The sequence below is a fragment of the Vipera ursinii genome, assembly GCF_947247035.1.
Source record: "Vipera ursinii genome assembly, chromosome: 1".
In the NCBI taxonomy this organism is placed as follows: domain Eukaryota; kingdom Metazoa; phylum Chordata; class Lepidosauria; order Squamata; family Viperidae; genus Vipera; species Vipera ursinii.
Window position 1 is genome coordinate 84450638 of NC_139512.1, and position 26954 is coordinate 84477591.

Below are 26954 nucleotides of genomic sequence, written 5' to 3' on the forward strand. Positions count from 1 at the left end.
AAATAATGCATGATTTCATACCAAAATCTTAAACATGTCCTATAAGTTCCTTACTATGGAGTAAACTTCTTTTCAGATATTTGAATGGAATGATAAAATATTACAGTCAATAACATGGTATACAATTCTAATTGGCTTGTTTTTGGTTCTGTGTAGTCCAGCAACAAAATGCAAATTACTGCCCTGAGAGAGGACTGGAATTTTTTTTTTCAGAATAGTCAGCCACCTAACAAAAAATTTACTGATTTCCACACTAATGGCAATTAAGAAACAATAATTCTGAACAAATAATAGCATGAAAGGGAAATATACAGTTGGAAAAATAAATTAACAACCATAATTATAAACTACAAGTATTAAAGAAACTTGAATTGAAATACCTGAAAATATTCAACTTCAGAATCTCTATAAATATTCAAATCACAATTCAATTATTAATATTACCTCGAGGAGCACCCCGAGGGCCACTTTGTCCAGAGCCACGTTTGAAATTCTGTTGATATCCATCCTGAAATAAAAAACTAAAATTCAATATTCCTGTGTTTTAGAAGAAATTGTTTAAGCAATGGCAAAAATGAAACAACAACAAAAAAATTCAAAGACCTAGAAAGGCTTCCTACTGAATTTCATTTCATGACCCTTTTATTTTTGCTACTCAAAAGATATTTGTCAAGCAATTGGGAATGAGGGAGATTAAAATACATATTTACATACTCTGATATTTCAATGTATTTAGAAAGTCAGCCAAGAATTCATTTATTTTGGATGGTTTTGTTTTTTGGATAAGCAGTTGGCTATGAAAGTCTTTTTACAGGAAGTAATGTACATCTATGATCTAAACAGGGTAAAAATAAAGGAGAATATGTGTAGTTCAGGGATGAAATGAGGTTTAATTGTTCAAAACAAGAGTAAACCTAAGAACCCCAGAGTACTTTCAACTTTAAAAGTTAAAATGTGATCCAAAATTAATTTTTACTGAATTAGTTTTAGATCCAATATATCTTTACAAGTAGTTATAAAACACATTTTATCTCCCATATAGTCTACATTCAAAAGGTCATTTATAGAGTACACTTACCCGCTGGTAGTTGGGATAGTCTCTTGGAGCATTAAACTGTGCCTGGGTGTAACCACTATTTGGACTGTTAGAAAATGAAGGACGGTAGCCATCATATCCTCCTAAAAATCAGGTAAGATGATTACTAGATAGGATTATCTTATGAAATATACATGAATATATTTATGATATATCCAGAAATAGCATCCTGTGCACAAAGAACAATCCTTATTTTATTGAACCCTGAGAAAGCACCACAAGGAAGGAGGAATGAGTATGTTGATTCCTGCTTGTAAATTATATAAATATGATCATGGAAAATTTCCTTACAAACGGAATACACTAGAACTTCACAATTCAATATTACATTGAAAATAAATTCTTCTTCTATCTATACCATACTTAACCTTTTAACATAAAATTACCAGATAAGTGTTTAAACTGCACCTGGGCTCCTGTGCACCATTCAGTGTCTTCAAGATTTCCTATTATATGCAAGATTTATTATAAATTATTTTAAGTGCATTAATAAATTCAGGCACCAAAATAAAGAACACCACCAAGAGCCATAGTTTGTATAAGTGAAAGACTTGCTTTTGTAAGCCAAGGAATAAGCCCCGAAAAAGATGCAGCTATTTAGCAGGTTACAGATGGAAAGTCAGTTTCAGTTTCATATACATTAAACTTTTATCAAATCATTTCTAATTAGTTCCTTCTCATACTTTCTCCTTGTGTGATCTGCTTTGTTCTTTATTCACTAATATTACACTAGAGCAATTACTACAAAGTTTATGTAATGCTGCACTCTTTTGTTATTAAAAAATTAAAGCATGCTATTCTAATGTTTAAACTTTTTGATAGTCTGCATTTCTGAAAAACATTCAGAATTAATCTTAAAAGGTTTTTAAGTTTTTACCTCTAAACCCATTGGCTGGTCCCCTGTATCCATTCATTAAGCCTCGAGTGCCGCGTGATCCACCACGAGACACTCCCCTGCTGTTATAATAAGGCTGACCGTTACGTGGGAACCCAGTATTCTGTTGTGGAGGCTGCTGGTGGTTACCTGCCACTTGATGGGACTGGTCCGGGGAACCATGGTAAGTGCCAACCACTAAAATGAAAAAAACCAAGACAGTACAAGAAGTTTGAATGTATACTCCAGTTTCCTAAAGACTCAAATAATATCAAGCTAACTCACCAATGTACTCTGCTTAAGAGCCACCAAGTAGGACAGTAAATGTTTACCTATCTAAAGAAAGATTGTTTGCAGAATTAAATCCAACATGGCAGTCTGAATTCCCTAAACATGTAGAATAGTCCCTACATTTCACATGATTTAGAGAATTCATTCTATAAATTCATCAATTTAGTTTCCTAAAGTATTTTGGGGGAGGGGCTCCCTTTTACCAGCTAGGATATGGGTTTTGTTCAATTTGGTATATAAAAGCATTAACATTGATATTTATCCCACAGTATTTCCCCCTTTGTAAAACCATACAAATATTGCAGAACTTCTTTTTTAGCAATACACACAATATATTAGTATAAATGCCATCAGTAAAGAATTATTTTGGCTATTTCTCTTTAAAACATTTTTGAGAGTAAAGCAGTTTTTCACAATTTTACCTGTCTGAAGCTGCTGTTCTTGCTGAAGTTCTGATTGTTCTACTTGATGAGGCTGATTGGAGAATGTCTGGCTGTAACTGGTCTGGTACTGATTTTGTTGCTTTAGAGTTTCTGGCTCATTGACAGGAGGAACAGGTGCATTCATGTTAAATACCTAGATGGAAGGTAAGTAAAAATCAGTTGAATTTTTAAACTAAAGACTCAAGTTATATTCCATAAACATTTCAAAAACATGGTTTAGTCTAGTGGTTAAGATACCAGGCGAGAAAGACACCAGATATGAATTCTAGTCATGCCTTAGCCATGAAAGCCAGCTGGGTGACCTTGGGCTGTCATTCTCTCTCAGCCCAACTCACCTCACAGGATTGTTGTTGTGGGGAAAACAGGAGGAAGGTGTGTTGGACATGTTCATCATCTTGAGTCATTTATAAAACAACAAAAGTGGGACACAAATAAAATAAAATAAAATAATAAAATAAAATAATAAAATAAAATAAAATAAAATAAAATAAAATAAAATAAAATAAAATAATAATAAAATAAAATAAAATAAAATAAAATAAAATAAAATAAAATAAAATAAAATAATAATAAAATAAAATAAAATAAAACTACTAATGGTATTTAGAGAAAAAATGGCCATTATCATGACATGACACCCAAAATTCTTATCTACATTTTTAATACATTTAATGCTTACCGTTTGCATGGACTGGAATGGAGCTGCATTAACATTGATTCCGCTGCTATGCAAGGGTTTGCTAGAGGCAGCCTGAAATACCTGAGGCTGGGATGCAGCTGGAAGTGGTGATGATGTTGGTGTCTGATCTGTTAAGGTTATTGAAGCCTGAGAAATAAAATTCAACTTAACATTAGCAAGCGAGACATCAATACCATTTTTAATTATGAAATAGGTTGTTGCTGATGAAGTGTGCCTAAGAAAAGTGTAAAATCCCTCTTACACAGTATCCTCATTTTATTAAGAATAGAAAGATCCTAGTGTTCTACTCTGAATTAATTGAACGTGAAAGGATTACAGAAAATAATTTCCTGTGCAGGTACAGTGAACCTACAGAGGCATTTCCTTGTCAATCAAATACCAATTATATCTGATCACCTTTTGATTAGATGAACAGTCTACCCAAATTTAAATTTAAAAAATTGCTTCTAAAATGTTCAGGATCAGAACAAACAAACTTAAAAAGACATTCAAGTTAAAAAATTATCAACCTCCCCCCTAAAATAAATGGCTTCCAAGACTTTTTAAGAGGGACACTCATCTATATATGCAAAACTCTTTCCCCTCCCAAGCATAATGAAGTCTCATAACTTGCCTGAATCTGGTCAACTGCTTCTTTCTGAGGTCGCTGTTCTGTTGAATGAGAAGGCTGATACGTGGGCTGGGATGCTGTATATCCCTCACTTGTGGAAGAAACCAAGGGGACCTGTCAAAGTTTTAAAATTTAACAGAAACTCCATCTAGGGCCTCTTGGTAAATCCTTTGAATTTCATGAGTTTTACAGCTCTCTATGTTAGCAACATTCTTCTGGATATTTATTCACATTTAGAAAATCTAGAAGGCTTTTATTTCTTCTAGTTCATAAAGTACTATTCTGACATTTTCCCCGAGTTTCTAGATAGGCCAAAATGTTAAAAAATGTTTGAAACTTCTGCAAATTCTAATATTAGCAGGCTTTCATAGCATTTCTTTTTATATTACAGCATTGCTCTGTGAGATGGATATACTAAGGATTATGACCATAGTTTTTTTTCATAATCTTTTAAGAATGCCTAGTAATTATACTAGCTGTGCCAAATTTTCCAGTGATCCTTTCTACTTCTTCGAAAGGAGTAATTTGGATAGGATACTCAGCTCATAGAATCTTTACACAAGTTTAATATAAAGCCCAGTCTCTGAACCAAGGCAAATTAAGTAACAATGACTGATGTAATAAGTAAGTGTGCCTATTACCAAAGATAAAGAAATGTTATCTTTTTTTTCAAAGATTACTTAAACAGATTTTCTAATTGCTGCCTAATCCAGGATTTTTCACACTGGGTCATGAATCCCAAGCGGGTGATAAGCAACGTAAATGGGAGGGGTTGAAAAATTTCTTAAAAGTTGATTAAGCCTGTTATTTGCAAGGCAGGAATGCTGTCAAATTTGCTGCTGTTCTGCCTGGGCAAACCTTGCACCAGCAAAGTAGGAGCACATTCATCTCATCCGCATTTTGCCTGGGTAACCTGCACTGATTTGCAAAGCAGGAGGAAAGCCCTGAGCAAATTTTGAGAGATAATTAAATCTGTCACCTATCAAAGCCATTTGCTAATGACAATTCCTACTTATGAGCATTCATTTAGGAATGATGGTACTGCAAAAAACGACTCATGGCCATTGCAGTCTCCCTGCAGTCATGTGACTGTGACTCCGGCACTTGGCAACTATTGTGTATTTACAACAGTCAGTGTCCCACTGTCATGCAATCACAATTTGCGACATTCTCAGCCAACTTCCAACAAGCGAAGTCAATGGGGAAGCCAGCAGAGAAGGTCACAAGTCATGGTCACATGTCTCGCTGAACAACCATGGTGATTGATTTATTGACCACAGGAGAAAAGTTCATCAAACTGGGTGCAGTCAGAAGACATCACAATAACCACATTGCTTAATTATTAATTTTCCGGTCCCTGTCGTAGTATTAAATCAAGGACTACTTATTTTTATTTATTTGTTTGTTTGTTTAGTTCTCTTCACGTGCTAGGAAGGGAAAGGCTTCTGAACTTGTCTAATCTGTAACCATTTTATTTCACCACTGAATAGCAAATAAGAAATAAAGCAGTCTATGGAGAAATAAAGCAGTCTATGGAAGAAATAAAGCAGTCTACGGAATCTATAGAATTATAGACTCTATAGAACAGATCAGGCATTAGATTAGAAGCCTAACAAACAACCTTTGCTGGAAACTAAATGATGCAAATGTAAATAGTTGTCCTGGAGTTGTGGGAAGCTTTGATACTATTCAACATGGCGTCATTCTGAACAATCTGATGAGAATGGGCCTTGCAATGGTCTCAGTGTATTTTTCTGGACTGTGCACAGAAGGCAGTACTGTGAGACTACTGACTACTACCATCTAGATTACTGGCCAGTGGTATCCCATAGGGCTCCATGTTGTTGCCTATGCTCTTATGTATTTATTAAACTGCAGGGGAAATTATCCATAGCTGCAGAATAAAGCACCAATAATATTCGAGTGACTCCCAAGTCCACTGCTCCTTGCCACCTATCTTGACATGACTAATATAGCTTACCATTACTCCTGAAAAGTAACCAGAAGCATCAGCTAGTACCAAACCTGCTTTAATTATTAATACTCAATGATTTTAGCACTGATTTTAAATCTATATTTCCTACTTATTTCCTATTTGTACTGTATTTTAGCTTAAGTATTCAACTGAACAGAAAATTAGGACATAAATAAAAAATGAACAGTAAATAGAAGAGAATTCATGATATGAAATCTCAAAAATAACTGGAATGAATGCTACAGGTACTCCCCAACTTACAACTGTTCATTGGATTCAAATTTGAATTGAATTAAATGAAATTAATTCAAACTTACAATGGCCTCAGAAAAAGTGACTTACAACCTGCTACTCGCACTTACAATCATTACCACCCTGGTGATCACATGATTGCAATTAGGTTGCTTGGCAACCAGCTCATATGTATGACCAGCTGCAGCATCCTGTGATCATAATTTGCAACCTTCCCAACAAGCAACATTAATTGGGGAAGCAGGATTCTCTTTACAATTATGATATAAAAATAGTATAAAACTGGGTCTGGTCATTAATGACTTCCATAAGGACCACATTGCTTAACAAATGAAATTCAACTCCAAATTATGTTCATAAATAGAGGACTACTTATACAAGAAACTGGCTAACAGTTCAAAAATACTCCTCTATGATTTTTTAAGGGACAGAAAAAACTACCTCTAAAGTGATGAAGATATTCATCACAGAACCAAGAATAAACTAAAAACTGGAATAAAGTATTCAGCAGCCATCCTGAATATACCATTAACATTGGCTTGCCCTACTATGTGGCATTCTATGCATACAATTACATTGCAAGTGGACAGTCACATAGAAACATAAAAGCTGGCACAAATTAAAATTATAAATAGCTTTGTTTAAATGTGCTAGAAATAAGGAAGTATTAATATCCATTATAAAATGTTGCTTAAACTGTTACTTAAACAGTTTGTTTCCAAGTAGTGTGTGTTCTTAAAACTGTCATTTATCAGAATTAAGTAATATAATTCATGCATTTGAAGAGGATTACAATCAGATTTTTTGCATTCTGCATATTTCTATAAGCATTACAGATTTAACGTTTTTTATTATTTTTCCAAAAGTCTCTCCATTTGTGATCATTTATTTATTTACTAGCCATTCTAAAACTCCTAGTAAAAATTAGCAAGATTTTTAGTTAGAAGAAATGCTTACTCTATTCTGATTTTCATTTGTGGTTTTAATCATGGCTTCATCTTTAATCATAATCCTTAATTTTAATAGAAATTTATTTAATGTCCAATGAACCACTTACTGGTCCTAGAAAGAAATGTTTTAAAAACTACAATTAATTGGTATTTAAACTAATCTACCATATTTAGACTCAGTAAAAACCGATGGAGCTGATGATGACATATGAATGGACAAAAATTATACATTCTACACAGACAATGCTCACTGGCTGTAAGCAACTATCTAGAAACGCTTGGGCAAGAGAACAGTATTTTGAAAGACGCTATAATGAAATTAATTAATGGTGATGATTCAATTCACCCCAAATACTTTACAGGGATGGTTCTAATTTGGAAAGAATATTACAAACAAAAGTCACAATAACATGCTAATTCCAATACTAAAATAAAGCCAACTTCCACAATTTCCCACGGTGATTGCTACTTTAGAATTTTGAGTACATGAAATATATTTTGTTTCATGCATGAAACAATTTTTCGTCTGCCCTGCTTGAAAGTGTTAGAAAAAAACAGCCCATCTATCTTTCCTAGCACCTAGCCCTAACCTTTCTTCTCCTCTGTTTACCTGTTTTTACACATCACTTGGTCATTTTCCCTATGTCTCTCATCCTAAACACCTCTACTTCTGTTTTTGGAATACGTAACCCAAGTGAAACATATTTCGATCCAAGCATAGAGCACATGAAACTGACCACCCAATGTTTTATATAACCTTAGTTTTAAGAGACTTTTCCTGCCTTCTCATTATGATGTCTCCATATGGGAGACATATAAATGTAAACACCATAGAAGCGTTTACAGATTTTTTTTTCCTATGTAACTTCCCCAATGGAGTTAATGCTAAACTAAGCATAACAAGAGTGAGCGCCTGTTACTCGTCCCAGCTTCTGCCAACCTAGCAGTTTGAAAGCACGTAAAAATGCAAGTAGAAAAATAGGGACCACTACAGTGGGAAGGTAACAGCATTCCGTGCGCCTTTGGCGTCTACTCATGCCGGCCACATGACCACGGAGACATCCTCGGACAAGCGCTGGCTCTTCGGCTTTGAAACGGAGATGAGCACCGGCCCCTAGAGTTGGAAACGACTAGCACACGTGTGCGGGGGAACCTTTACCTTTAAGCAGTATGCTAAGTTACTACCTGTATCTTATTTTGAGTACGATGGGGTTCAATTTTTTTGAAAAATAAGTTTTATAAATATTTTTAATTGCTTGTGGATTCTCATATAACCAGAGCAGGGTTTTTACATAGGCCTGAGGAAACTTTTTTTTCTATATTTCCTTTCCAAAGCACACCTTCAATAGTTCCAGATGACATGTCAAAATAGTGTGAAAGATACAAGCTTGGATTTTTAAAGGAAAACAGATTGCTCCAGTTTTGGTAATCTGGAAGTACAATATGAAAAGTTCATCCACTTCTAACTACATGCTAATGAAGTATTGTAGAACCTAGCTCAACAATTCCTAAAAAAGGGGGGGAAGAGGAAAGAAATATTCAGCCATTAGTTATCAAGGGTTCTTACCTGTGTGGCTTCAGGTTGTACAGGAACCTGGGTTGTTTGTGCTAGTCTAGATTCAGCATGAACTAGAAATAGAATAATACAACCAACACTGAAATTAATACAGTGGCAGTTTCTTTAAGCATAATGCCCCATTATGCTGCAGTTGATTATTATAATTTCTCCATGGGACTATCCTTAAAAATATCCAGAAATATCAGCTGGTGCAAAACGGATCAGGTAAGTTTCTAATCATACAAACTGAAATATGTAATTCAGTATTGGAAGAACTATTTTCTATTGCTTATAAGCAGTCACTGTAACCTCTAAAGATGTAAACAAAGGACTGTCTCTTCCATTATAAACCTGTCCACATATTAAACCTTGCAGGAGAAATTTCTTTTGAGGATTCCCCCAATTTCAAAAATAGACTGACTTGGAGAAACATTTCAAAGGGACTTATTTCCTTAGAATGTGTGTTAAGTCCCTTTCTTTCCACTTTAAAAATTACACTTAAAATGTGTCTTTTCAGCCAGACTTTTAAATATTATAATAACCTTTTAATATTTTTATTAAGCTTCACTTTTTCCTTGTAAAGTTGAACATTCTACAAATGGAAAGATGGAATATAAAATGGAGTGAAATGTAAAATTACTTAATTACTTGAGTTTCGTTGCTACATATGTTTGCTACATACAAACAATATTATATTACAGACCTGGAGGGCAAACCATCTGTGGTATCTGCAAAGTTTGTGGATTCATAGGCTGAGCTGAAACAATAGCAGGGTCAAGTGCTTGGTTCTCAAATTCCAGCATAGAGTCCTAGATAATTAAGTCAAAATTTAAGCCAGCTTCACTAAAGATATAAATTCTTACATTATTAAGACTAGATTTAAGACAGCTTCACCACAGACAAAATCAATGCAAATCAGTCAGTGCCAAATTCTGTTTCAGTTCAATTAAACAGTTCTCCACTACACATATTTAAAAATACTGTAATCTTGTATTAATTAAATTATTAATTACCTGCATAAAGTTATATGGGCCTTGCATTTGTGCCATAAGATCCTGCACTCGTTGTCTTCTAATAAGTGGATCGGCTTGAGCTACAGCTGTAAGTGTATGTGCATCTGGAAGTGGGGGAGATGTAGCTTGTGGTTGCTGCTGGAGTGAATTTACCACCTACATTAAAAATAATACAATTTCAGTCAGTCCACAATTAAATGGCAAATTGACAATATTATCTACTAGCAACCTTGTGACAATAGTATATTTGTACTCCAGGAAAAAGAATATAAATGTTTTTCAGTTTTAAATAGTTAAGATCTGGGTCATTATTTCCTTTAAAATGTACAAAAATGGGAAGGATGATTTGAACGAAGCTAGCACTATATGCTAGATCTCTGTAAATAATAGCATGCTTGGGATTTTAATAATATGACAGTAATCAAGTGATTTTATACAGATAGTCCTCGACTTACGACCATTCATTTAACAACAATTCAGTTACAATGGCCTTGGAAATAGGGAAATAGTGACTTACAACCCGTCCTCAAAGTTACAAACTTTGTACCATGCTTGCAGTCATGTGATCACAATTCGGGTGCTTGGCAACAGGTTCATATTTACTATTGTTGCAGCCTCTTGCAAAACATGATAGCGATTTGAGATATTGCCAGTCAGCCTCTGACAAGTAAATTCCATTTGGGAAGCCATATTCACTTAATGACCATGATAAAAATGGTAGCAAAATGAGGTCTGCTCATGTGATGGCTCACTTAATGACTGCATTACTTAGTGCCCCAAATTCCAGTCCTAACTGTGGTTGTATATTTGAGGACAGCCTGTAGATACATCTTTATAAAGGGGGAAAGATAGCAACCTTAAATGTTAGAATCTAATTAAACACATATTTAACTTAATGAGATTACACAATTTCAACAACAGAGTTGGTATGAATTTATAAGAAAATGCTAACTGTATGATTGTTTATTTTTATTTTATATTAGTGCTCAAATGCTCTTTATATCAATGAAATTATCACTAATATTCAGTGCTTGCTATTACTGTCGATACTGTATGCACAACCATTCAGCTGCTAAAATTTTCCATTTTCATCAGTTCTGATCCATTTGTGTTTTATACTGATAAAGGCTCAAACTATATCTGTAAGGATTTCTAGATAAACTAACATAGTATATAAAATAATACAATACTAATAAATACAGGTAGTCCTTGACTTACAACAGCAATTAAGACTGGAATTTTGGTCGCTAAGCAATGCAGTTGTAAAGCACAATGTCACATGACCGTATCACTTAATCTTGGCAATCCTTTCAGTCCCCATCATTAAGCAAGCACCTCTTTGCAACTTCCTGCCAGCTTCCAATAACCAATGCCAGTGGGGAGCAAGGGGGCGTATGTGGCCAGGGAGACTGCATGAATAGCCAGTAGGCATTATACAAGTACAGCAACTTGAGGGTGTGCAGTTGATCAGCATGGCGCAAGTGCAGAAGGATGGCGGGGGGGGGGGGAGAAAGGGTGCATGGTTAAGACACTTACCAAAGCAACTTGCAACTTTCCTTGCCATTTCCCCATTGACTTTGCTTACTGGAAAACCCAAAAGAATGTCACAAAATTGTGATCATGTAAGTGGAAGACAACTATTCCAAGTGCGAGTTAGTTGCCAAGCACCCAGCCAGAACTTCAAGGGCCCCATTATAAGTACCACTTGTTCAGCAATGTTGCAACTTTCAATAGTCGCTGAACAAGTTGTTGTAACCCGAGGACTCCTATATTTGGAGAAAATATTCATTCCTGTCAAAGGAGGTTTTTTTTTGAGAACTGGTTCAAGATTAATTATGCTATTTTAATTGTAGTTATAAGTTATGAAGGAATTATAACTTACTGAAATTTTATAAAACATATGTAACAATTTACCTCAACAGTTTCAACTGTCCATTCATCTACTTGTTCCTTTTCATTATTGCTGAACTGAGCCTCTGCCATGAACTGTCTGTTTACATACTGAAATAAAAGTGAAACAATACAACAATAAACCAACAACATTCATTCTAGAAAGGCGACTACAGTATTTCTACTAAAGAGTACCTCTGTTGATTCAACTTCACTCGGCTCAGTGTATTCTTCTGTTGGTTCTGGCTCTGTGAGGAAAATACACTCTTTACATAAAGCTTTTATTAAAATGAATATTTATATTAATAATATTTAATTATTAAACTTCTATGCCTGATTTTCAGCAATTGTGGATGGCTCCAACAATCAAATAAATTAAAATAAAATAAAAAAATAGTAAAAACACTCAATTCATCTATATTTTTAGCTGTGAAGTAAAATTATAACCCCGGATTATTTCAATCCACAAAGTACAGGTCTGAAAATCTGAAGATATTTCATTATTTAATAGTTCTCTTGAACTGTATGTTTAATAAATATTGTGCGCCCCTATTCCCCACCCCATCCGAGTATCCCAGGAACTGGCAGGCAAAACATTTCAGCTCATTTTTGGGGTTGTGGAAATTTTAACAAGTAAAATAATGCCTTGAGTTAAGGGATCCATCCCACCCATTAACATCTCTCAAACCTACTTCTTGTTTGGAAGAAAGGGCAAAATGGGTAACTTATACCTGATTCTGCTCCCATTTTATATATTAAGCCTTTGAATAAACAAAGTCTAAAAATTCTGGCTTCTTCTTGTGACTATTTCACTAAACATATATTCTTGTAAATCCAGAAGCTAACACCACCATTTATTTATTTATTTTTTAAAAAGATACAATTCCTGAGTTCAAAAAAGCTACAGGTTTCTGTGGTTTGATTTAATAGACGCCTTGCTAGCCTAGTTTTTAAAGGCTGGCCAGTGTGACCTACATGTGACCAATTTACTTTGTATGAAAATAAATGTGAGAACAATTTAAAAATCAACTTCTAAGCGTGTAGTGTGAGTATAGCCTCTTATATATGACATAGTATAGTAAGTAAACTACACTCAACAAATAAGTACACACAAGGTTACAAAAATTCTACAAATCTCTCAGAAATAACTCCCATTGAGCAAAGTGGTATTCTTCAATTAACATGACTAGGATCAGAATCAGTTATTTCTTTTAGTTACCAGCTTCTGTCACAGAATCTTCAACTGTGGGTGCAGATGCTGTTTCTTCTTCTTCACAAAGTCCATTTTGATGGTTGTGAGCACTGTCAAAATAACTTGTTTGAAGAATGCGTTCAACAATTTCTTTTAGGGCTTTATCTGTAACCATGAAAACAGCACTTTTTTATTGTGTCACTTGCCAAATATCTTTACATTAACTACATGAGAGAAACTATCATTATGTTTCGATTATTCCATATTTTAAAAAGTACCTCAATTTTAAAAATTGTTTCTATTTACAGAAGTATATTAAAATACATGTATATTTGTTGTAATATAAACAGAAATGCATTTTGACTGATTTTTCCTCAAGATTCTATAATATACATATAATATTATATAAATAGAAAATACACAGCATCATAAATATTTGCTTTTAATATTTCTGTACAATTATTAACAGGAACAAATATTTTGACCTGATACTTTTAACAAGGAAAAAGAAAAACAAAAAATCATTTTACTGGGCAGGCTTACTCTAGAGTATACAAGTGTACAACATTCTTCCTACGTCTACATTAAGTAGCCATCTTAATATTAATGAGCAACAAGAAATCTTACTTCCTTAAAAAATTAATTGAACCAAATTAACTATAACCCAGATTCAACTGCCCAACATTGCTTAGAATTCTAATATTACACAATAATTTAATTTTAATTTTAATTTAATTTAATAACATTTATATACCGCCCTTCTCCCTGAGGACTCAGGGCGGTTCACAGGGCAGAATAAAATAGCCAATACAAACATTAAAAAGTGATTAAACAATTGCCCTAATTAAAAACAATAGAAGTACAGTTCTAAAAAAACCCCGAGATAAAATTAAAAGAGCAAAAATAAAACAACCCCACCGATCCCCATCAGGCTAGGCCAGCTTGTACAAACAAAAATGTCTTGAGATCGCGACGAAAGGAGCGAAGATCGGGCGCCATCCGGAGCTCTACCGGTAGCTGATTCCACAGCTCCGGAGCGCCCACAGAGAAGGATCTCCCCCTGGGGGCCACCAATCGACATTCTCTGATCGGTGGCACCCTGAGGAGGCCCTCTCTGTGGGAACGCACAGGGCGCAGGGAGCTTGATGCCGGCAGCAGATGTTCCCTAAGGTACTCCGGCCCCATGCCATGGAGGGCTTTAAACACCGTTACCAGTACCTTGAATCTCACCCGGAAGACAACTGGCAACCAATGCAGCTCACGGAGCAGAGGTGTAACGTGGGAGTATCGGGAGACTCCCAACACCACTCTCGCGGCTGCATTCTGTACCAGTTGGAGCTTCCGGGTGGTCCTCAAGGGCAGCCCCATGTAGAGAGCGTTGCACTAGTCCAGACGAGAGGACACGAGCGCATGAGTGACCGTGCGCAAATCATCCCGGCTAAGATAGGGCCGCAACTGGCGCACCAGGCGAACCTGGGCGAAGGCCCCCCTAGTCACAGCTCCTATGTGGTCTTCTAAGGTGAGCCGTGAATCTAGGAGGACTCCCAAGTTGCGAGCCCTATCTACGGGGGGTAATAGTTCACCCCCCATAGCCAGAGGTGGAATGTCCGAATAAACCCGGGATGAAGGTATGCAAAGCCACTCAGTCTTGTCGGGGTTGAGTTGAAGTCTGTTCCTCCCCATCCAGACCCGAACCGCCTCCAGGCAACGGGACATCACGTTGAGGGCATCACTGGGGTGGTTTGGGGTCGAAAAGAAAAGTTGGGTATCATCAGCGTACTGATGATACCCAACTCCAAAGCCACGAATGATCTCACCCAGCGGCTTCATGTAGATGTTGAACAGGAGAGGCGAGAGGACCGACCCCTGAGGAACTCCACAAATGAGAGACCTCGCGGTCGACCTCTGCCCCCCTGCCAACACCGACTGCGAACGTCCCAAGAGATAGGAGGAGAACCACTGTAAAACTGTGCCTCCCACTCCCAATCCCCTGAGACGCCGCAGCAAGATACCATGGTCGATGGTATCGAAAGCCGCCGAGAGGTCTAATAGGACTAGAACAGAGGAATGCCCTCTGTCCCGAGCCCTCCAGAGATCATTCACCAGCGCAACCAATGCCGTCTCCGTGCTGTGCCCGGGCCTGAAACCCGATTGGTAAGGGTCTAGATAATCCGCTTCATCCAGGACCAGAGGGAGCTGATGCGCCACCACACTCTCAACAACCTTCGCAAGAAAGCGGAGGTTGGAGACAGGACGAAAGTTGTTCAATACAGCTGGGTCCAGGGCAGGCTTCTTGAGGAGAGGCCTCACCACCGCCTCCTTCAAGACGGCGGGGAAGATACCCTCACTCAAAGAAGCCGATATAACTGCCTGGAACCAGCTGCGTGTCCTCTCCCGGGCTGCATAGACCAGCCAGGAAGGGCACGGGTCCAATAAACATGTGGTGGTGCTCAGCCTCCCCATGATCCTGTCCACTTCCTCCGGAGTCACAGAATCAAACTCCTCCCAGGTAATATCGACAAGACCACCCGTGTCCTGATCGTCAGACTCTGCCCAGTCAGAGTCCAGACCGGTCCGAATCCGAGCGATTTTGTCCGACAGATGTTGGTTAAACTCCTCGGCACGGCCCTGCAAGGGATCCTCCCTCACCTCCTGATTTAGGAGGGAGCGAGTCACCCTAAACAGGGCGGCCGGGCGATTATCTGCGGACGCGATAAGGGTGGCGAAGTGGTTAGACCTCGCCTCCCTTATCGCAGCGAGATAAGACCTAATGTAGGCTCTTAGTCGCAATCGGTCGGATTCGGATCGGCTGGACCTCCAACCGCTCTCTAGGCCCCGTCTCCGACGCTTCATCTCCCGAAGCTCCGCAGAGAACCATGGAGCTCGACGGGATCTGCACCGGGTCAGGGGCCGCAGGGGTACAACTCGGTCAAGAGCCTCAGTGGCCGTCCTTTCCCAGGCTTCCACTAAGGCATCTGCCGAGCTGTGAGCAAGGGAGGCAGGTGGGGACCCCAGAGCTGGCTGGAACCTCTGGGGATCCATTAAGCGTCTGGGGCGGTACCATTTAATTGGTTCCAAACACCCACGGCGGGGGGTGGCAAAACGGAAGACCAGCCGCAGGAGATGATGATCGGTCCATGACAGGGGCATAATAATTGGAGAGCCCCCACCAAGATCATCTAACCACCGTCCAGATAAGAAAACTAGGTCAAGGGTGTGGCCTCCCTCATGAGTCGGTCCCGAAATTACCTGCGTCAGGTCCATGGCCGTCATGGAAGCCATGAACTCCCGGGCCAACTCAGATGATCCTCCCAGTGATGGTAGGTTGAAGTCCCCCAAAACTATAAGTTTCGGGAACTCAACCACCAGCCCAGAGAGGGCATCGAGCAGCTCAGGCAGGGCTGCTGCTGCGTGACTAGGCGAAAGGTACACCAGCAGCAAGCCCAACTGCGCACCAGGGCCGCATCTCAAAAAGAGAGACTCACACCCGACTATCTGAGGAACAGTGGCCTCCCGCGGACACAAGGTCTCCCTCATAACAACAGCCACACCCCCACCCCTACCCTGAGCCCGAGGCCGGTGCAGCACCCGGAAACCTGGTGGGCAAAGATCAACCAGAGGAATCCCGCCCTCTGGGCCCAACCAAGTCTCTGTGATGCAAGCCAGGTCCGCCTGCTCACCCTCGACCAGATCACGAACGAGAGGAGCCTTATTAGAGACGGACCTGGCGTTCAAATACACCAGCCGGAGCTCAGGGGGCTGCACACCCTCACTCCCGGGACCTTGGGGTAGAGCCAGAGGGTCGGAGTGCTTCACCGCTTGTAAGTAGCGGAGAGGCCTTCCCTGAGATCGATACGGCCCTCTGCTCCTCCATCTGCTGCCATTCCCTGATGTCGTGGGAATAGGTAGCCCCACGACCAGCCCTGGAGCCCCGGAGGTGACCGACCCCCGCTCCTCCCCCCTGCGATCTCCATCGGCCCTAGCCAGAACAGCGGTAGTTGGATAGCCCCCCTTATCCAAACAACCAAAAGAACCCTCCCGCCTCCCTAACCCCCTAAAAAATTTTGAAAGAAAAATAATCAGGGGCCTCTTATTAGGTCTACGTCGAAGGCCCCTACCCGTGCCCAGCCAACTCTCAGGGTCCCAATAAATGGGCCCTTCCTCGAGGTTATAATCGGCTGGCAAGGCGGGTCGCATCCAGGAGGGGGGAGCACCCCTGAGGGCGCACAAGTCCGTGGACGAATATTTAAAGGAAGGCATAAATAGCAGTCCGAATCGCAGGCAGTCCATAGATGATAGTCCATGAGGAGGATCTATTCGGAGAGGGAGTCCCAGGCCTCCGTCCAGCCGCTGCCACTCAGCTGGATAAGCCCCCCGGGCAGGCCTACCACCGTCCTCTCACTACGGCTACAGAGCCAATTCTCGGGGGGGGGATGGAAGTCTGGAGCAACCCCACTGGGTATGGCCTGCCCCATAGAGCTCTCACCTCTAGGGGCAGGAGATGTAAATTCGGCCATCCTCTCACAATGGCCAATACCCAGAATTCTCTGTCCTTTGGGGTATAAGGGGCAATGCGCAGTCGATTGTAAAAGCAAAAACAAGCCATCATAGTCAATTCTGATAACAGCCAAGTCCCCCGTTGTCTCGTCATTCCCAGAGGTTGTAACTGACCACCAGTCCATAGGCCCTCAGTTCGATAATTATTGGGGCCTTCCAGACTGTGGTCAACAAAGATTGGCTCCCCTAGGTCCATTAAATTCCCCGCCGATCTTCCAAAGTCCTTCAAAATGGCCCAAGTCCACAAGGCCCCACTGGGCTCCACCGGGATCAACCGGCTAGCCCAGGAACCTTCAGGGCCATCAGAAGCAGTGGGGGTGCCAACCCATCTGGGATATGCAAAACCAACCGGGGGGCCGGCAAACCGGGCATAACGCCATCGCTGAGTCATCGAAGCCGCTGCCGCTGAGCCGCTATGGACACAGCCGCCGCCATCACCGTAGCCACCGTAGCCATCAGAACGCCGCCAAGGCCGCAAACAATCCGGGGAGAGCCACCGCCACCGCCGATGAGAAACGGGCCAAAAAGGCCCAGGAGGCAGAGGGACAAACGGTTCGGTAAAAGCAGGCCAGACCACAATAGTCGATGGTAAAGTGGCCCGAAAACGGCCCGGGAACAACGCCGCCGCCGCCGTCGTCGTCGCCATTAGGCTGATGCAGGCAGAAAGCAGGCAGAAAGCAGAGGCAGGCCGGTCGAAAGGAAAACGGTAGAAAAGGCAGGCCACGCAGATCGCAAACAGCTCCGTCGCCGCCGCCGCAGCACCGCCGCCGCCAGCCGCCGGGAACTCCAAACGCCGCCGAAGAAGCCAAGACCGCCCGACATAGCCGGAAACTCCCGACGACCAGCTGAGCAGCTGAGCAGAAAGCAAACCGGCAGCCCAGCGAAAACGCCGGTCAAGCTGGTAAAAAGACCTAGACAGTTGCAAAATTCATCACTGCCACCCTTCCCCCAGCCCAGGGCATAAAGAAAAAAGCCCTGAGGGGCTCCTAAGACGCCTATCTTCTCGGACCTGCAGAGCTCAACCTCACACGGCCGCCCGCAAGTCCGCCATCTTAACAGCTAATGTTGTCTAGTATGTCTTCCAGAATCCAATGATCAGAAATGATCAAGTTAGCATGTCATTTGGGTCTTTTCAAATCAAGACCTATCTTAAGAATTGCTACCATATTAATTAAATTCAATTCAGTTGCAGTCATTAAAGTGATTGTGCAGGTCATTAAGGAGACGGAATCCAGGTTTTAAAATGTCAGAATGCCTCAGGCCAGTAGGAGAGCCCCCGAGAGGCCTGGTACAGGTCGCATACAAGTTGGAGGGATGTTGCAGTGGGAAGCAAAACTGCTGCAGCCAGGGAGACCCAGGCCTGCTCCTCATCACACCAGGCCCAGAAGTCCCATGAGAATGGAATATGTTTGCGTGGGGTTCCCAAAGTCTTCCGAGGTCATGTGGGGCTTCAGGAAAACTCTAAAGAATGAAGCCTATTAGCTCAGGACTTCTGAAGTTGCAAAGGGTTTCTGGAAGTTTCCAAAGTTGCACATGAATAGGCTTTGGGAAAGAAGGCCTGGTGTTATCTGGAGGTGCCTTGGGTAGACTGCACGGGTTTCTCAACAGATAAGATAAACTTTGTCATTTTTTTACTGTGGGCACAATGGCACACATCAAAAATGAAATTTAGTTGCCCGCTCTCAAAGTGGAACACATACATGACACACACCTAACCATATTATACACATATACAGTATGTATAGACCCACCCCACTACATATACATAAACAAGTATTAAATATTAAATACTGTCCATCTTAAATACATAACGGAAGGAGGAAGCTTGAGAGTTCACAAGGTTAATGCTGTATGGAATGAAAGTATGGCTGAATCTGGATGTTCTGCAGCGGATACCACGAAGCCTCCTCCCAGAAGGTAACAAGGAAAACAGGTTGTGAAGAGGATGTGTAGTGTCCCAGATAATCTTATGCACCCTGCTCAAGCAACGCTTCTGTGCTATGTCCTGGATGGAGGGAACTGCCAATGATCTTTTCGACCATCCTCACCACACTCTGCACTGCCTTCCTGTCTGAAGCAGTGATGCTTCCAAACCAGACTGTGATGCTGTATGACAGGATGCTCTCGATCATTCCCCTGTAGAAAGTGGTCAGGACAGGGGAAGGAAGATGAGATTTTCTCATGCGATGCAGAAAATGCAGGCGCTGCTGTGTCTGCTTCACCAGTTTCTAACTGTTGAGCGACCAAGCCAGCCTACTTGTTAGCTGCACACCAAGGAATTTGATGCTGGTAACCATCTCCACAGGTGAATCATTTATGCACAGAAAAGTGTGGCTGTGCCTGTCTTTTCTGAAATTGACAATGATCTCTTTGGTTTTTCCAGTATTTAAAACTAGACTGTTTTCCTTACACCAGTTCACCAACCCCTCAATTTCCTTGCAGTAAGCTTCAAACTTGTCATCATGAATAAGACACACTACTGTTGTATCATCTGCAAACTTCACAATATGGCTGGTGGCAAACCTAGCACAACACTCATGGGTCAACAGGGTGAACAGCAGCGGAGTTAGGACGCAGCCCTGAGGAGAACCTGTGCTCAAGAAAATGGTATTAGAGGTATTTGTTCCAACTCACACATATTGGGGCCTGTTGGTAAGAAAATCAAGAATCCAGTTGCACAAAGGTGTTTAAGCCTAGAAGGCCCAGTTTGTCTACTAGATGATGGGGAATGATTGTGTTAAACGCCGAACTGAAGTCAACAAACAACAAACGCACGTGAGTATTTCTTTCCTCTATGTGCTTCAAGCTCAGATGGAGAACGGAAGAAATAGCATCCTCCATAGAGCGATTTGGTCGGTAGGCAAACTGAAGCCCAAAGGCAAACAAAATGCAGAGATCTAGAGCACTAAGTGGCAAGAGCAATTGTGCTATTTCCCAAGGCTCATGTGACTTGAAGAATGCAGCCAGGCCTGGGGCAGTGCCAGCTTAGTCAATTCTGCTAAAGGCCTCAGGACTTTACCTCAGGTCCAGATTTGCACTGCTAAGTCCACTGGGCAGGAGACAGACAAGAGGAAAAGTTGCAGCACCCCCAGAGTTTTAAGGGTATTGCTTTTTATCACATGTCTAGAAGAGCACTGCAATGGCCATAACTTAGGGCCCACATCATAACTTGTCATTTAGCACCATCATAATTTCAAAGTCACTGAACAGTCATTAAAGAAGAATTATCTGTATTGTAAAATTGACCTGGCTATCAATTCATTCTTTTTCAGTTGGAGACATGAAATTTGTAATATTTTTCTGCATAATGCACAATTTTGTTTGAAAAGCCCTTTTGCAAATCCAGTTTTTGCAAAGAAATATTTGGTAATCACTACCAGCAATACAGGGAAACCATTTTTCCAGATGTCAATGCAATTGACCTCACACGTAGCATACTAAATTTGTGATGTGGTTTATGTCACTCGTATTGTTATGTCATTACAGAAATGATATAAATTAGGGTAAATTATATAAATCCCCATGATGTGATTTAATGGACGTTTCTAAATGACCAACTTTCTTCCCAATTAGTCCATTAACACAAATAAAAAATGTTGCAATAACAACCTAGTAAATACACCATTTAATACATTGATTATGGGCCATCAAATTGTTTCTGACTCTGGCCACATAGGTAGATTTTCTTCGTAACAATCCGTCCCTAACCTGGTCTTTCGGGTCTTCTAACAGTGAACTTATTACTACTATAACAGAGTCCATCCACCTTGCTGCTAGTCATCTCTTTAACTCTATCCTTCCATCTTTCTCAGCATCAGAGGGTTTTCCAAAGAAATTATATGTTTGCACAATGTGGCCAGACTAGGATAATTTGAGTCTTTTGTGTCTTGATAGAGAACTCTTATTGGTTTGACGGTCCTTTTATTTCTTGACTGTCCATGGTATTCTCAGGAACCTTCTCCAGCACCAAAGCTCCAAAAGTATCAATACTCTTCCTATCATGTTTCTTCAAATTCCAACTTTGGATTCCATAGACCAGACATGTCAAACACAAGGCCCGGGGGCCAGATCCGGCCCACAAAGTGGTTTCATGTGGCCCGTGAAGCCATCCTGGAAACAGTGAGGGAACGGCCCCCACTGCCTTGGCCCTGGCCCAGAGACCGTCCTTCTGCCAGAGACCCTCAGATCTGTCCCACTCCTGCCCAGGCCCCCATAGGCACCCTTGATACGAACGATGTTGAGCTGGCCACGCCCACCCAGTAGGCCATACGCACTCTAGCCACGCCCACCCTGGACATACCCACCCAGCCCCGAGGGCAACTGCAATGCTGATGTGGCCCTCAATGAAACTTAGTTTGACACCCCTGCCATAGACAATCCCAGCGAATACCGTGGCTTGCACAATTCTTTGTAGATACAGAAACATTAAAACATTTTAATATCTTAGCTAAGGCTTTTGTTCTACTAAGTTTTAATCTGTATTTCCTGACTGCTTGTTTCTATACTGTTGATGGTTGTTCTTAAAAGGCTATCCACCATTTCAATATCTTCACTATAAATTCTAAGGTTGGTTGTTCTACCTGTCATTAGTTTGGACTTTGTATCTAATTTTAGTCCCATTTTTTTCACTGTGCTCCTTGACCTTTATTACTAGAGCTCATAGATCCTTTGCAATTTTAGCTATCACCATGTTGTCATCAGCATAAAACAAGCATAAAACTAATGTTTCTTCCTCCCATTTTTAAATCATGCTCATATTCTTCCAATCCAGCTGCCCTTAAAATTTATTTGGCATATATATATTGAATTAATAAGGGGAAAGCAAAGCCTCGTCATGCAGAGTTGCCATCCTGGAGCCAGTTTGTTTCACCATATTCTGTCTATACAATGGCTTTCTGACCTATGTATAAGTTTCTCATGAGGGCAATAGCGTGCCTTGGGATTCCTATTCTTCTGACCACATTCCAGAGCTTGACGTGATTAACACAAACGGAAGACTTTCTATAATCAAAACAGCATACAATGACTTCTTTTTGATATTCTTTGGTTTTCTCACTTATCCACCATGCATCAGCAATAATATCTCAAGTTCCTTGGCCTTTTCTAAAGCAGCTTGAACATCTGGCATCTCTTCTTCTTTTGGGTGATCCTAAGCACTGTTTTGGTAGAATATAAAAGTAAAGATATTGTATGAAAATTTGCAGTCTGTTATGTCTCCTTTTTTGGTATTACCATAAAACCACAGGTACTGCAAATTATAAAGAATCAACCTAAATATTCTAAATGTTATCATTTAAAAATTATAAGAATAAAAATACTTGCATGTTGTCCCGCATACAGGTTTTTCCTTCCCTTCCAATAGATCCCACAAATGAATGGATGCCTGTTCATATTGTTCATTCAACCTTCAACAAAAAAATTAACAGAAATATAATGTTACCTCAAAAGTTTCATGTTGCAAAAAAAGTAATTAGATCACAATTACGATTCTGAATTATCTTGGCTTTATACTCAATCATATACCTTATGTTCATATCACGTTCAGGTTCAACCAGCTTGTAAAACTCGTCAAGTGTGGATAGTTCTGCTTCTGTTAATATAGATACCCCATTTGTTCCTTGTTTTAGGTCACTGCGCACTTCATCATCACCCAATTTGTCCAAAATATACTGCAATTCAAGTACTGTCTTTAAACGTTTTTGTTCAGCTTCTTCTCTCATTAGCTGTTCCCGTCGGGCTGTCTTCTTTATTGTTTTTTGAATCTGGTAAAAAATATGTTTGCTTAACAAGTGTTTGAAGTACTAAACAAGTTTAACAGATTCTACATACTAAAAATTCTAAGCTTCTTAACAGGAGAGAAATCCAATACTTAAAAATTATTTCAATTATTTTCAGTGTTTCCTGAAGAGTTTCTGAGGAGATAATGAATAGTTAAAAGCTTCATAAGATTTTCCTGCTCCCCACACTATTTAACTACATTTATTTGTTTAACAAATATATTTAACCACTCATTATAAAAAAGGAATTCTAGTAAACAAGCAAAAATAAAACATAAACTACACAATTTCAACACAAACTAATCATTTCAAAAGAAACTGAACCAAGGAGCCTAAAAATTACATCAATGTATCAAACCACACTCACACTAGAGATCCATCAATATCCTGGGCCCACTGCTAGGGCGAAGAGCCAGATTTTCAATCTTCTGAAAAGCTAATAGAATCAGGATTGTTTAAATCTGGGGTGGGGGAATGGGAAGGAGGCTGTTCCACAGGATAGGCCTCAAGGTAGAGAAGGCCCATTTCCTGGAATCCACCCGGTGACAATTCTTCATCACCGGGAGTCCGAGCATGCCCACTCTACCACATCTAGAGCAGGCATGTCAAATGACGTTGTGTGACATATTGCGACTTTTTCCTCATTGCTGGCAATGGGGTGGGCGCGGTTTCAGGATGATGCATCTGACTCACCGCCCGGCAGTTTGACATGCCTGATCTAGAGGAATGGGCAGAAATCACTGGGAATAGGAAGTCCCATAAATAAACTGGTTCAAGGAGTTTTAAAAGTGAAAATCAAGATTCCCCTTTTAAAGACATAACTAACTGCAGTCTTCTCCATACTATTGTGTTTACCCGCAAATAAGGCCCGGTCTTTTTTTTTTGCCTCCAAAAGAGGCACCAGGTTTTATTTTGGGGGGGAGCATCTTTTCCACAGTCTCATCTCACAGCGGCGGCACCAACAGCCCTGCCCAACTGGCCCACTTCTTCTGTGGCTGAAGGAAATGCCTCTGCAGCTGAAAATGGAGCTCCAGCCTGCATTTCGTCATCCGAGGCCTTCCGGAAAGACATCTGCAGCCGAGAACCAAGCTACGGATTGAATCTATAACTCAGTTCTTGGCTGCAAAGACCTTTCCAGAAGGCCTCTGATGGTGAAATGCAGGCCTGGGGGTGCCAAAGTGGGTCGGTGAGGTGAGGCAGGTGCTGATTGCTGGGAGGCCTGGTTGCAACAGTAAGTGGGTACAGGGCGCATGGGGCACCTCCACCCCCCTACCCCACCCTACACTGATTTTTAGGTCTGCACCTTGCCCCCAAACTAGGGCTTATTTTGGGGGTAGGGCTTATATTAGGCCCACCCCTCAAAATCAAGCTAGAGGTATGTCTTACTTTCGGGAAAACACGGTAGCAGTTTTCTCCACTACTCCACCAGCACCTACTTTTTTTCACCTTCCTTTTTTATGGAACATTTCAGTATCACACATCATAAATAAAATTAGAATTCTTGATTTTATATTTTCTACTGCACTCGTGAAATTACACATAATGTACTTTGTCCTCCTACAGCTATCTTCAGTTTCTGAGAAATTTCTCTCTATGGTTAGATCACTGAACAAGGCACAATAGGGAATTGCTAGGTGGAGGAAATGATATGGAATGGGATCTTTCCACAGTTAATGTACTATCAGTTTTTTGAAAATTTCAATGTCAAAAACTGAAAGAGGTCAACAACAAACCTTAATGCCATATAACTTAAACCTAAAGCATCCCTATTAGTTAAGTTTTTGCCCTTAGTTGAACATATGCACACAAAAGAGAGTTCACCATTTCTCTAGATCAGGGCTTTTCAACCAGTGGTAAAGGTACCACCTGTAGTACATTGGCACCTGGCAGGTGGAACGCAACCATCCTAGAAAAGTGGTCGTGGGGGAGGGGAATGAACTGGTGGCAGCACTGCACAAGCCTGAGCGAGAGATGGCTGGAGCTGCAGGGCTGTCAGAGCTCAGCTCAGTTTCAGTTAGGAACAGACCACTCCAAATTGAAGTAGAAACCTGCACATCATCAAAAACTATTTTGCACATTTAATAATACATAAGAATGTGGGACAAGATGTATTCAGATTTCATAAACACAAGAAAACTCACATAATAAAATTACACACATACATACAAACATCTACTAACATACATCTTAATTTTTCCACACCTAATCTATTCTGAACCATCTACTCTTTACTTACATCTTGACTTAGAGCCATGAAACTCCTCTGCAGTTCCTTGGCAAATTCCAGATTATTACTGACTTCCTGGTACTTTGACACAGCATCCTAAGGCAGAAAAGAAAATTGATTCGCTCTCTTTAAAAAAGTATAAAAACTTGAAGCTGCATTTCACATACCGTATTTTTCGGGCCATAAGACGCACTTTTTCCCCCCAAAAGTGGGGGGGAAAAGGACGGTGCGTCTTATGGTCTGAAGGTGATCCGTATGGCCAGCCCCAACCTCTGCAAGTGGAGCATGAATCAGCACGTGCTGAGAAACACCGATCTGACGCTCCTGCACTCTCCCTCGCTCAGTTTCAGCTTCCCTTGCTACAAGAGAAAGCAGGCTGAAACGGAGTGAGGGAGATTGCCAGGAATGCGAATCGGCTGATCTCGCGCTGCTGCAATCTGCCTTGTTTCAGCCTGCTTTCTCTTGTAGCAAGGGAAGATGAAACCGAGCGAGGGAATTTGCAGGAGCGCGAGATCGGCCGATTCGCATTTCTGGCAATCTCACTCACTCCGTTTCAGCTTGCTTTCTCTTGTAGCAAGGGAAGCTGAAACCAAGCGAGGGAGTTTGCAGGAGTGCGAGATCGGCCAATTCGCATTTCTGGCAATCTCCCTCACTCCGTTTCAGCTTGCTTTCTGCAAGAGAAAGCCGGGCTGCAGGGCCGCTTCCGCGGGTACTGCTCTAATGCAGAGAGGGAAGGACAAAGAGGGAAGGAAGGAAGGAAGGAAGGAAGGAAGGAAGGAAGGAAGGAAGGGAGGGAGGGAGGGAGGGACAATGGGAGAGGGAGGGAGAGAAAGAGAGAGAGAAAGAGAGGGAGAGAGAGAGAAGGAGAAAGAATTTTTTTTCTTGTTTTCCTGCTCTAAAAACTGGGTGCGTCTTATGGTCCGGTGCGTCTTATGGTCCGAAAATTATGGTATGTTTCTATTAAGGTTTGGTTAGATCTGACAAATATTTCATTTTCTATAAATGTAGCAAAATACACTTTTTTACAGAAAATAGTCAAAATATAAAGTTTTGAAAGGAAAGCAATTTCTAAACTGGAAAAGTTCCTAGCAGCCCAGAATTCAAAATTTATTCAACTTTCACCAACCCCCAAAGTTATCATATTCCTTAAATCTTCAAATAGATGAAGTGTGTCCAAAAATAAATCTCCAGCAACCAAAGGTGATTGATGGAAACTTTCAACTGATGCACTGGACCACTTTTATATTGCCAAACATCATTTGTTATCCAAAATCCTGATGCAGTACTAGTCTTTCACCTGTTTTTTTAAATACACACTGGCATTTGTCGCAATATTAGGAAGAGCCTTCAAGATTCCTATTTCTTGAACACATTCAATCATGCAGTTTCTTCCCCTTAATTTGCAACATTTTTTGCCATTCAAGTAACAGAAATACAATGAAAAGCATGTATATGATGCTGAACACAATGGAGAAGCACAATTGTAAAGGCCAGTTATTCACAAGACTGCAGCAGCTAAAATAAAATGAGAGAATATGATCTAAAGTTT

At 40.7% G+C, this 26954-nt stretch overlaps 1 protein-coding gene across 5 annotated transcripts in view; it reads right to left on the reverse strand.

The window, feature by feature from the left end:
* Window positions 1–26954, reverse strand: part of CAPRIN1 (cell cycle associated protein 1) — a 49785-nt gene that overhangs the window by 6479 nt on the left and 16352 nt on the right. For 2 of the 5 annotated variants that reach the window (XM_083367203.1, XM_083367204.1), the window contains exons 4-18: window positions 25415–25501; window positions 22925–23163; window positions 22724–22806; window positions 12872–13009; window positions 11848–11900; window positions 11677–11763; window positions 9763–9918; window positions 9453–9558; window positions 8759–8820; window positions 4018–4128; window positions 3384–3530; window positions 2684–2837; window positions 1974–2168; window positions 1079–1179; window positions 445–508 (exon numbers count right to left, since the gene is read on the reverse strand). In XM_083367203.1, the coding sequence (XP_083223329.1) occupies window positions 445–508; window positions 1079–1179; window positions 1974–2168; window positions 2684–2837; window positions 3384–3530; window positions 4018–4128; window positions 8759–8820; window positions 9453–9558; window positions 9763–9918; window positions 11677–11763; window positions 11848–11900; window positions 12872–13009; window positions 22724–22806; window positions 22925–23163; window positions 25415–25501 (1783 nt within the window). Of the gene's footprint in view, window positions 1–444; window positions 509–714; window positions 836–1078; window positions 1180–1973; window positions 2169–2683; window positions 2838–3383; window positions 3531–4017; window positions 4129–8758; window positions 8821–9452; window positions 9559–9762; window positions 9919–11676; window positions 11764–11847; window positions 11901–12871; window positions 13010–22723; window positions 22807–22924; window positions 23164–25414; window positions 25502–26954 lie in introns of all 5 variants that reach the window. The other 3 variants (XR_014493015.1, XR_014493016.1, XM_083367205.1) reach the window with 3 other exon arrangements.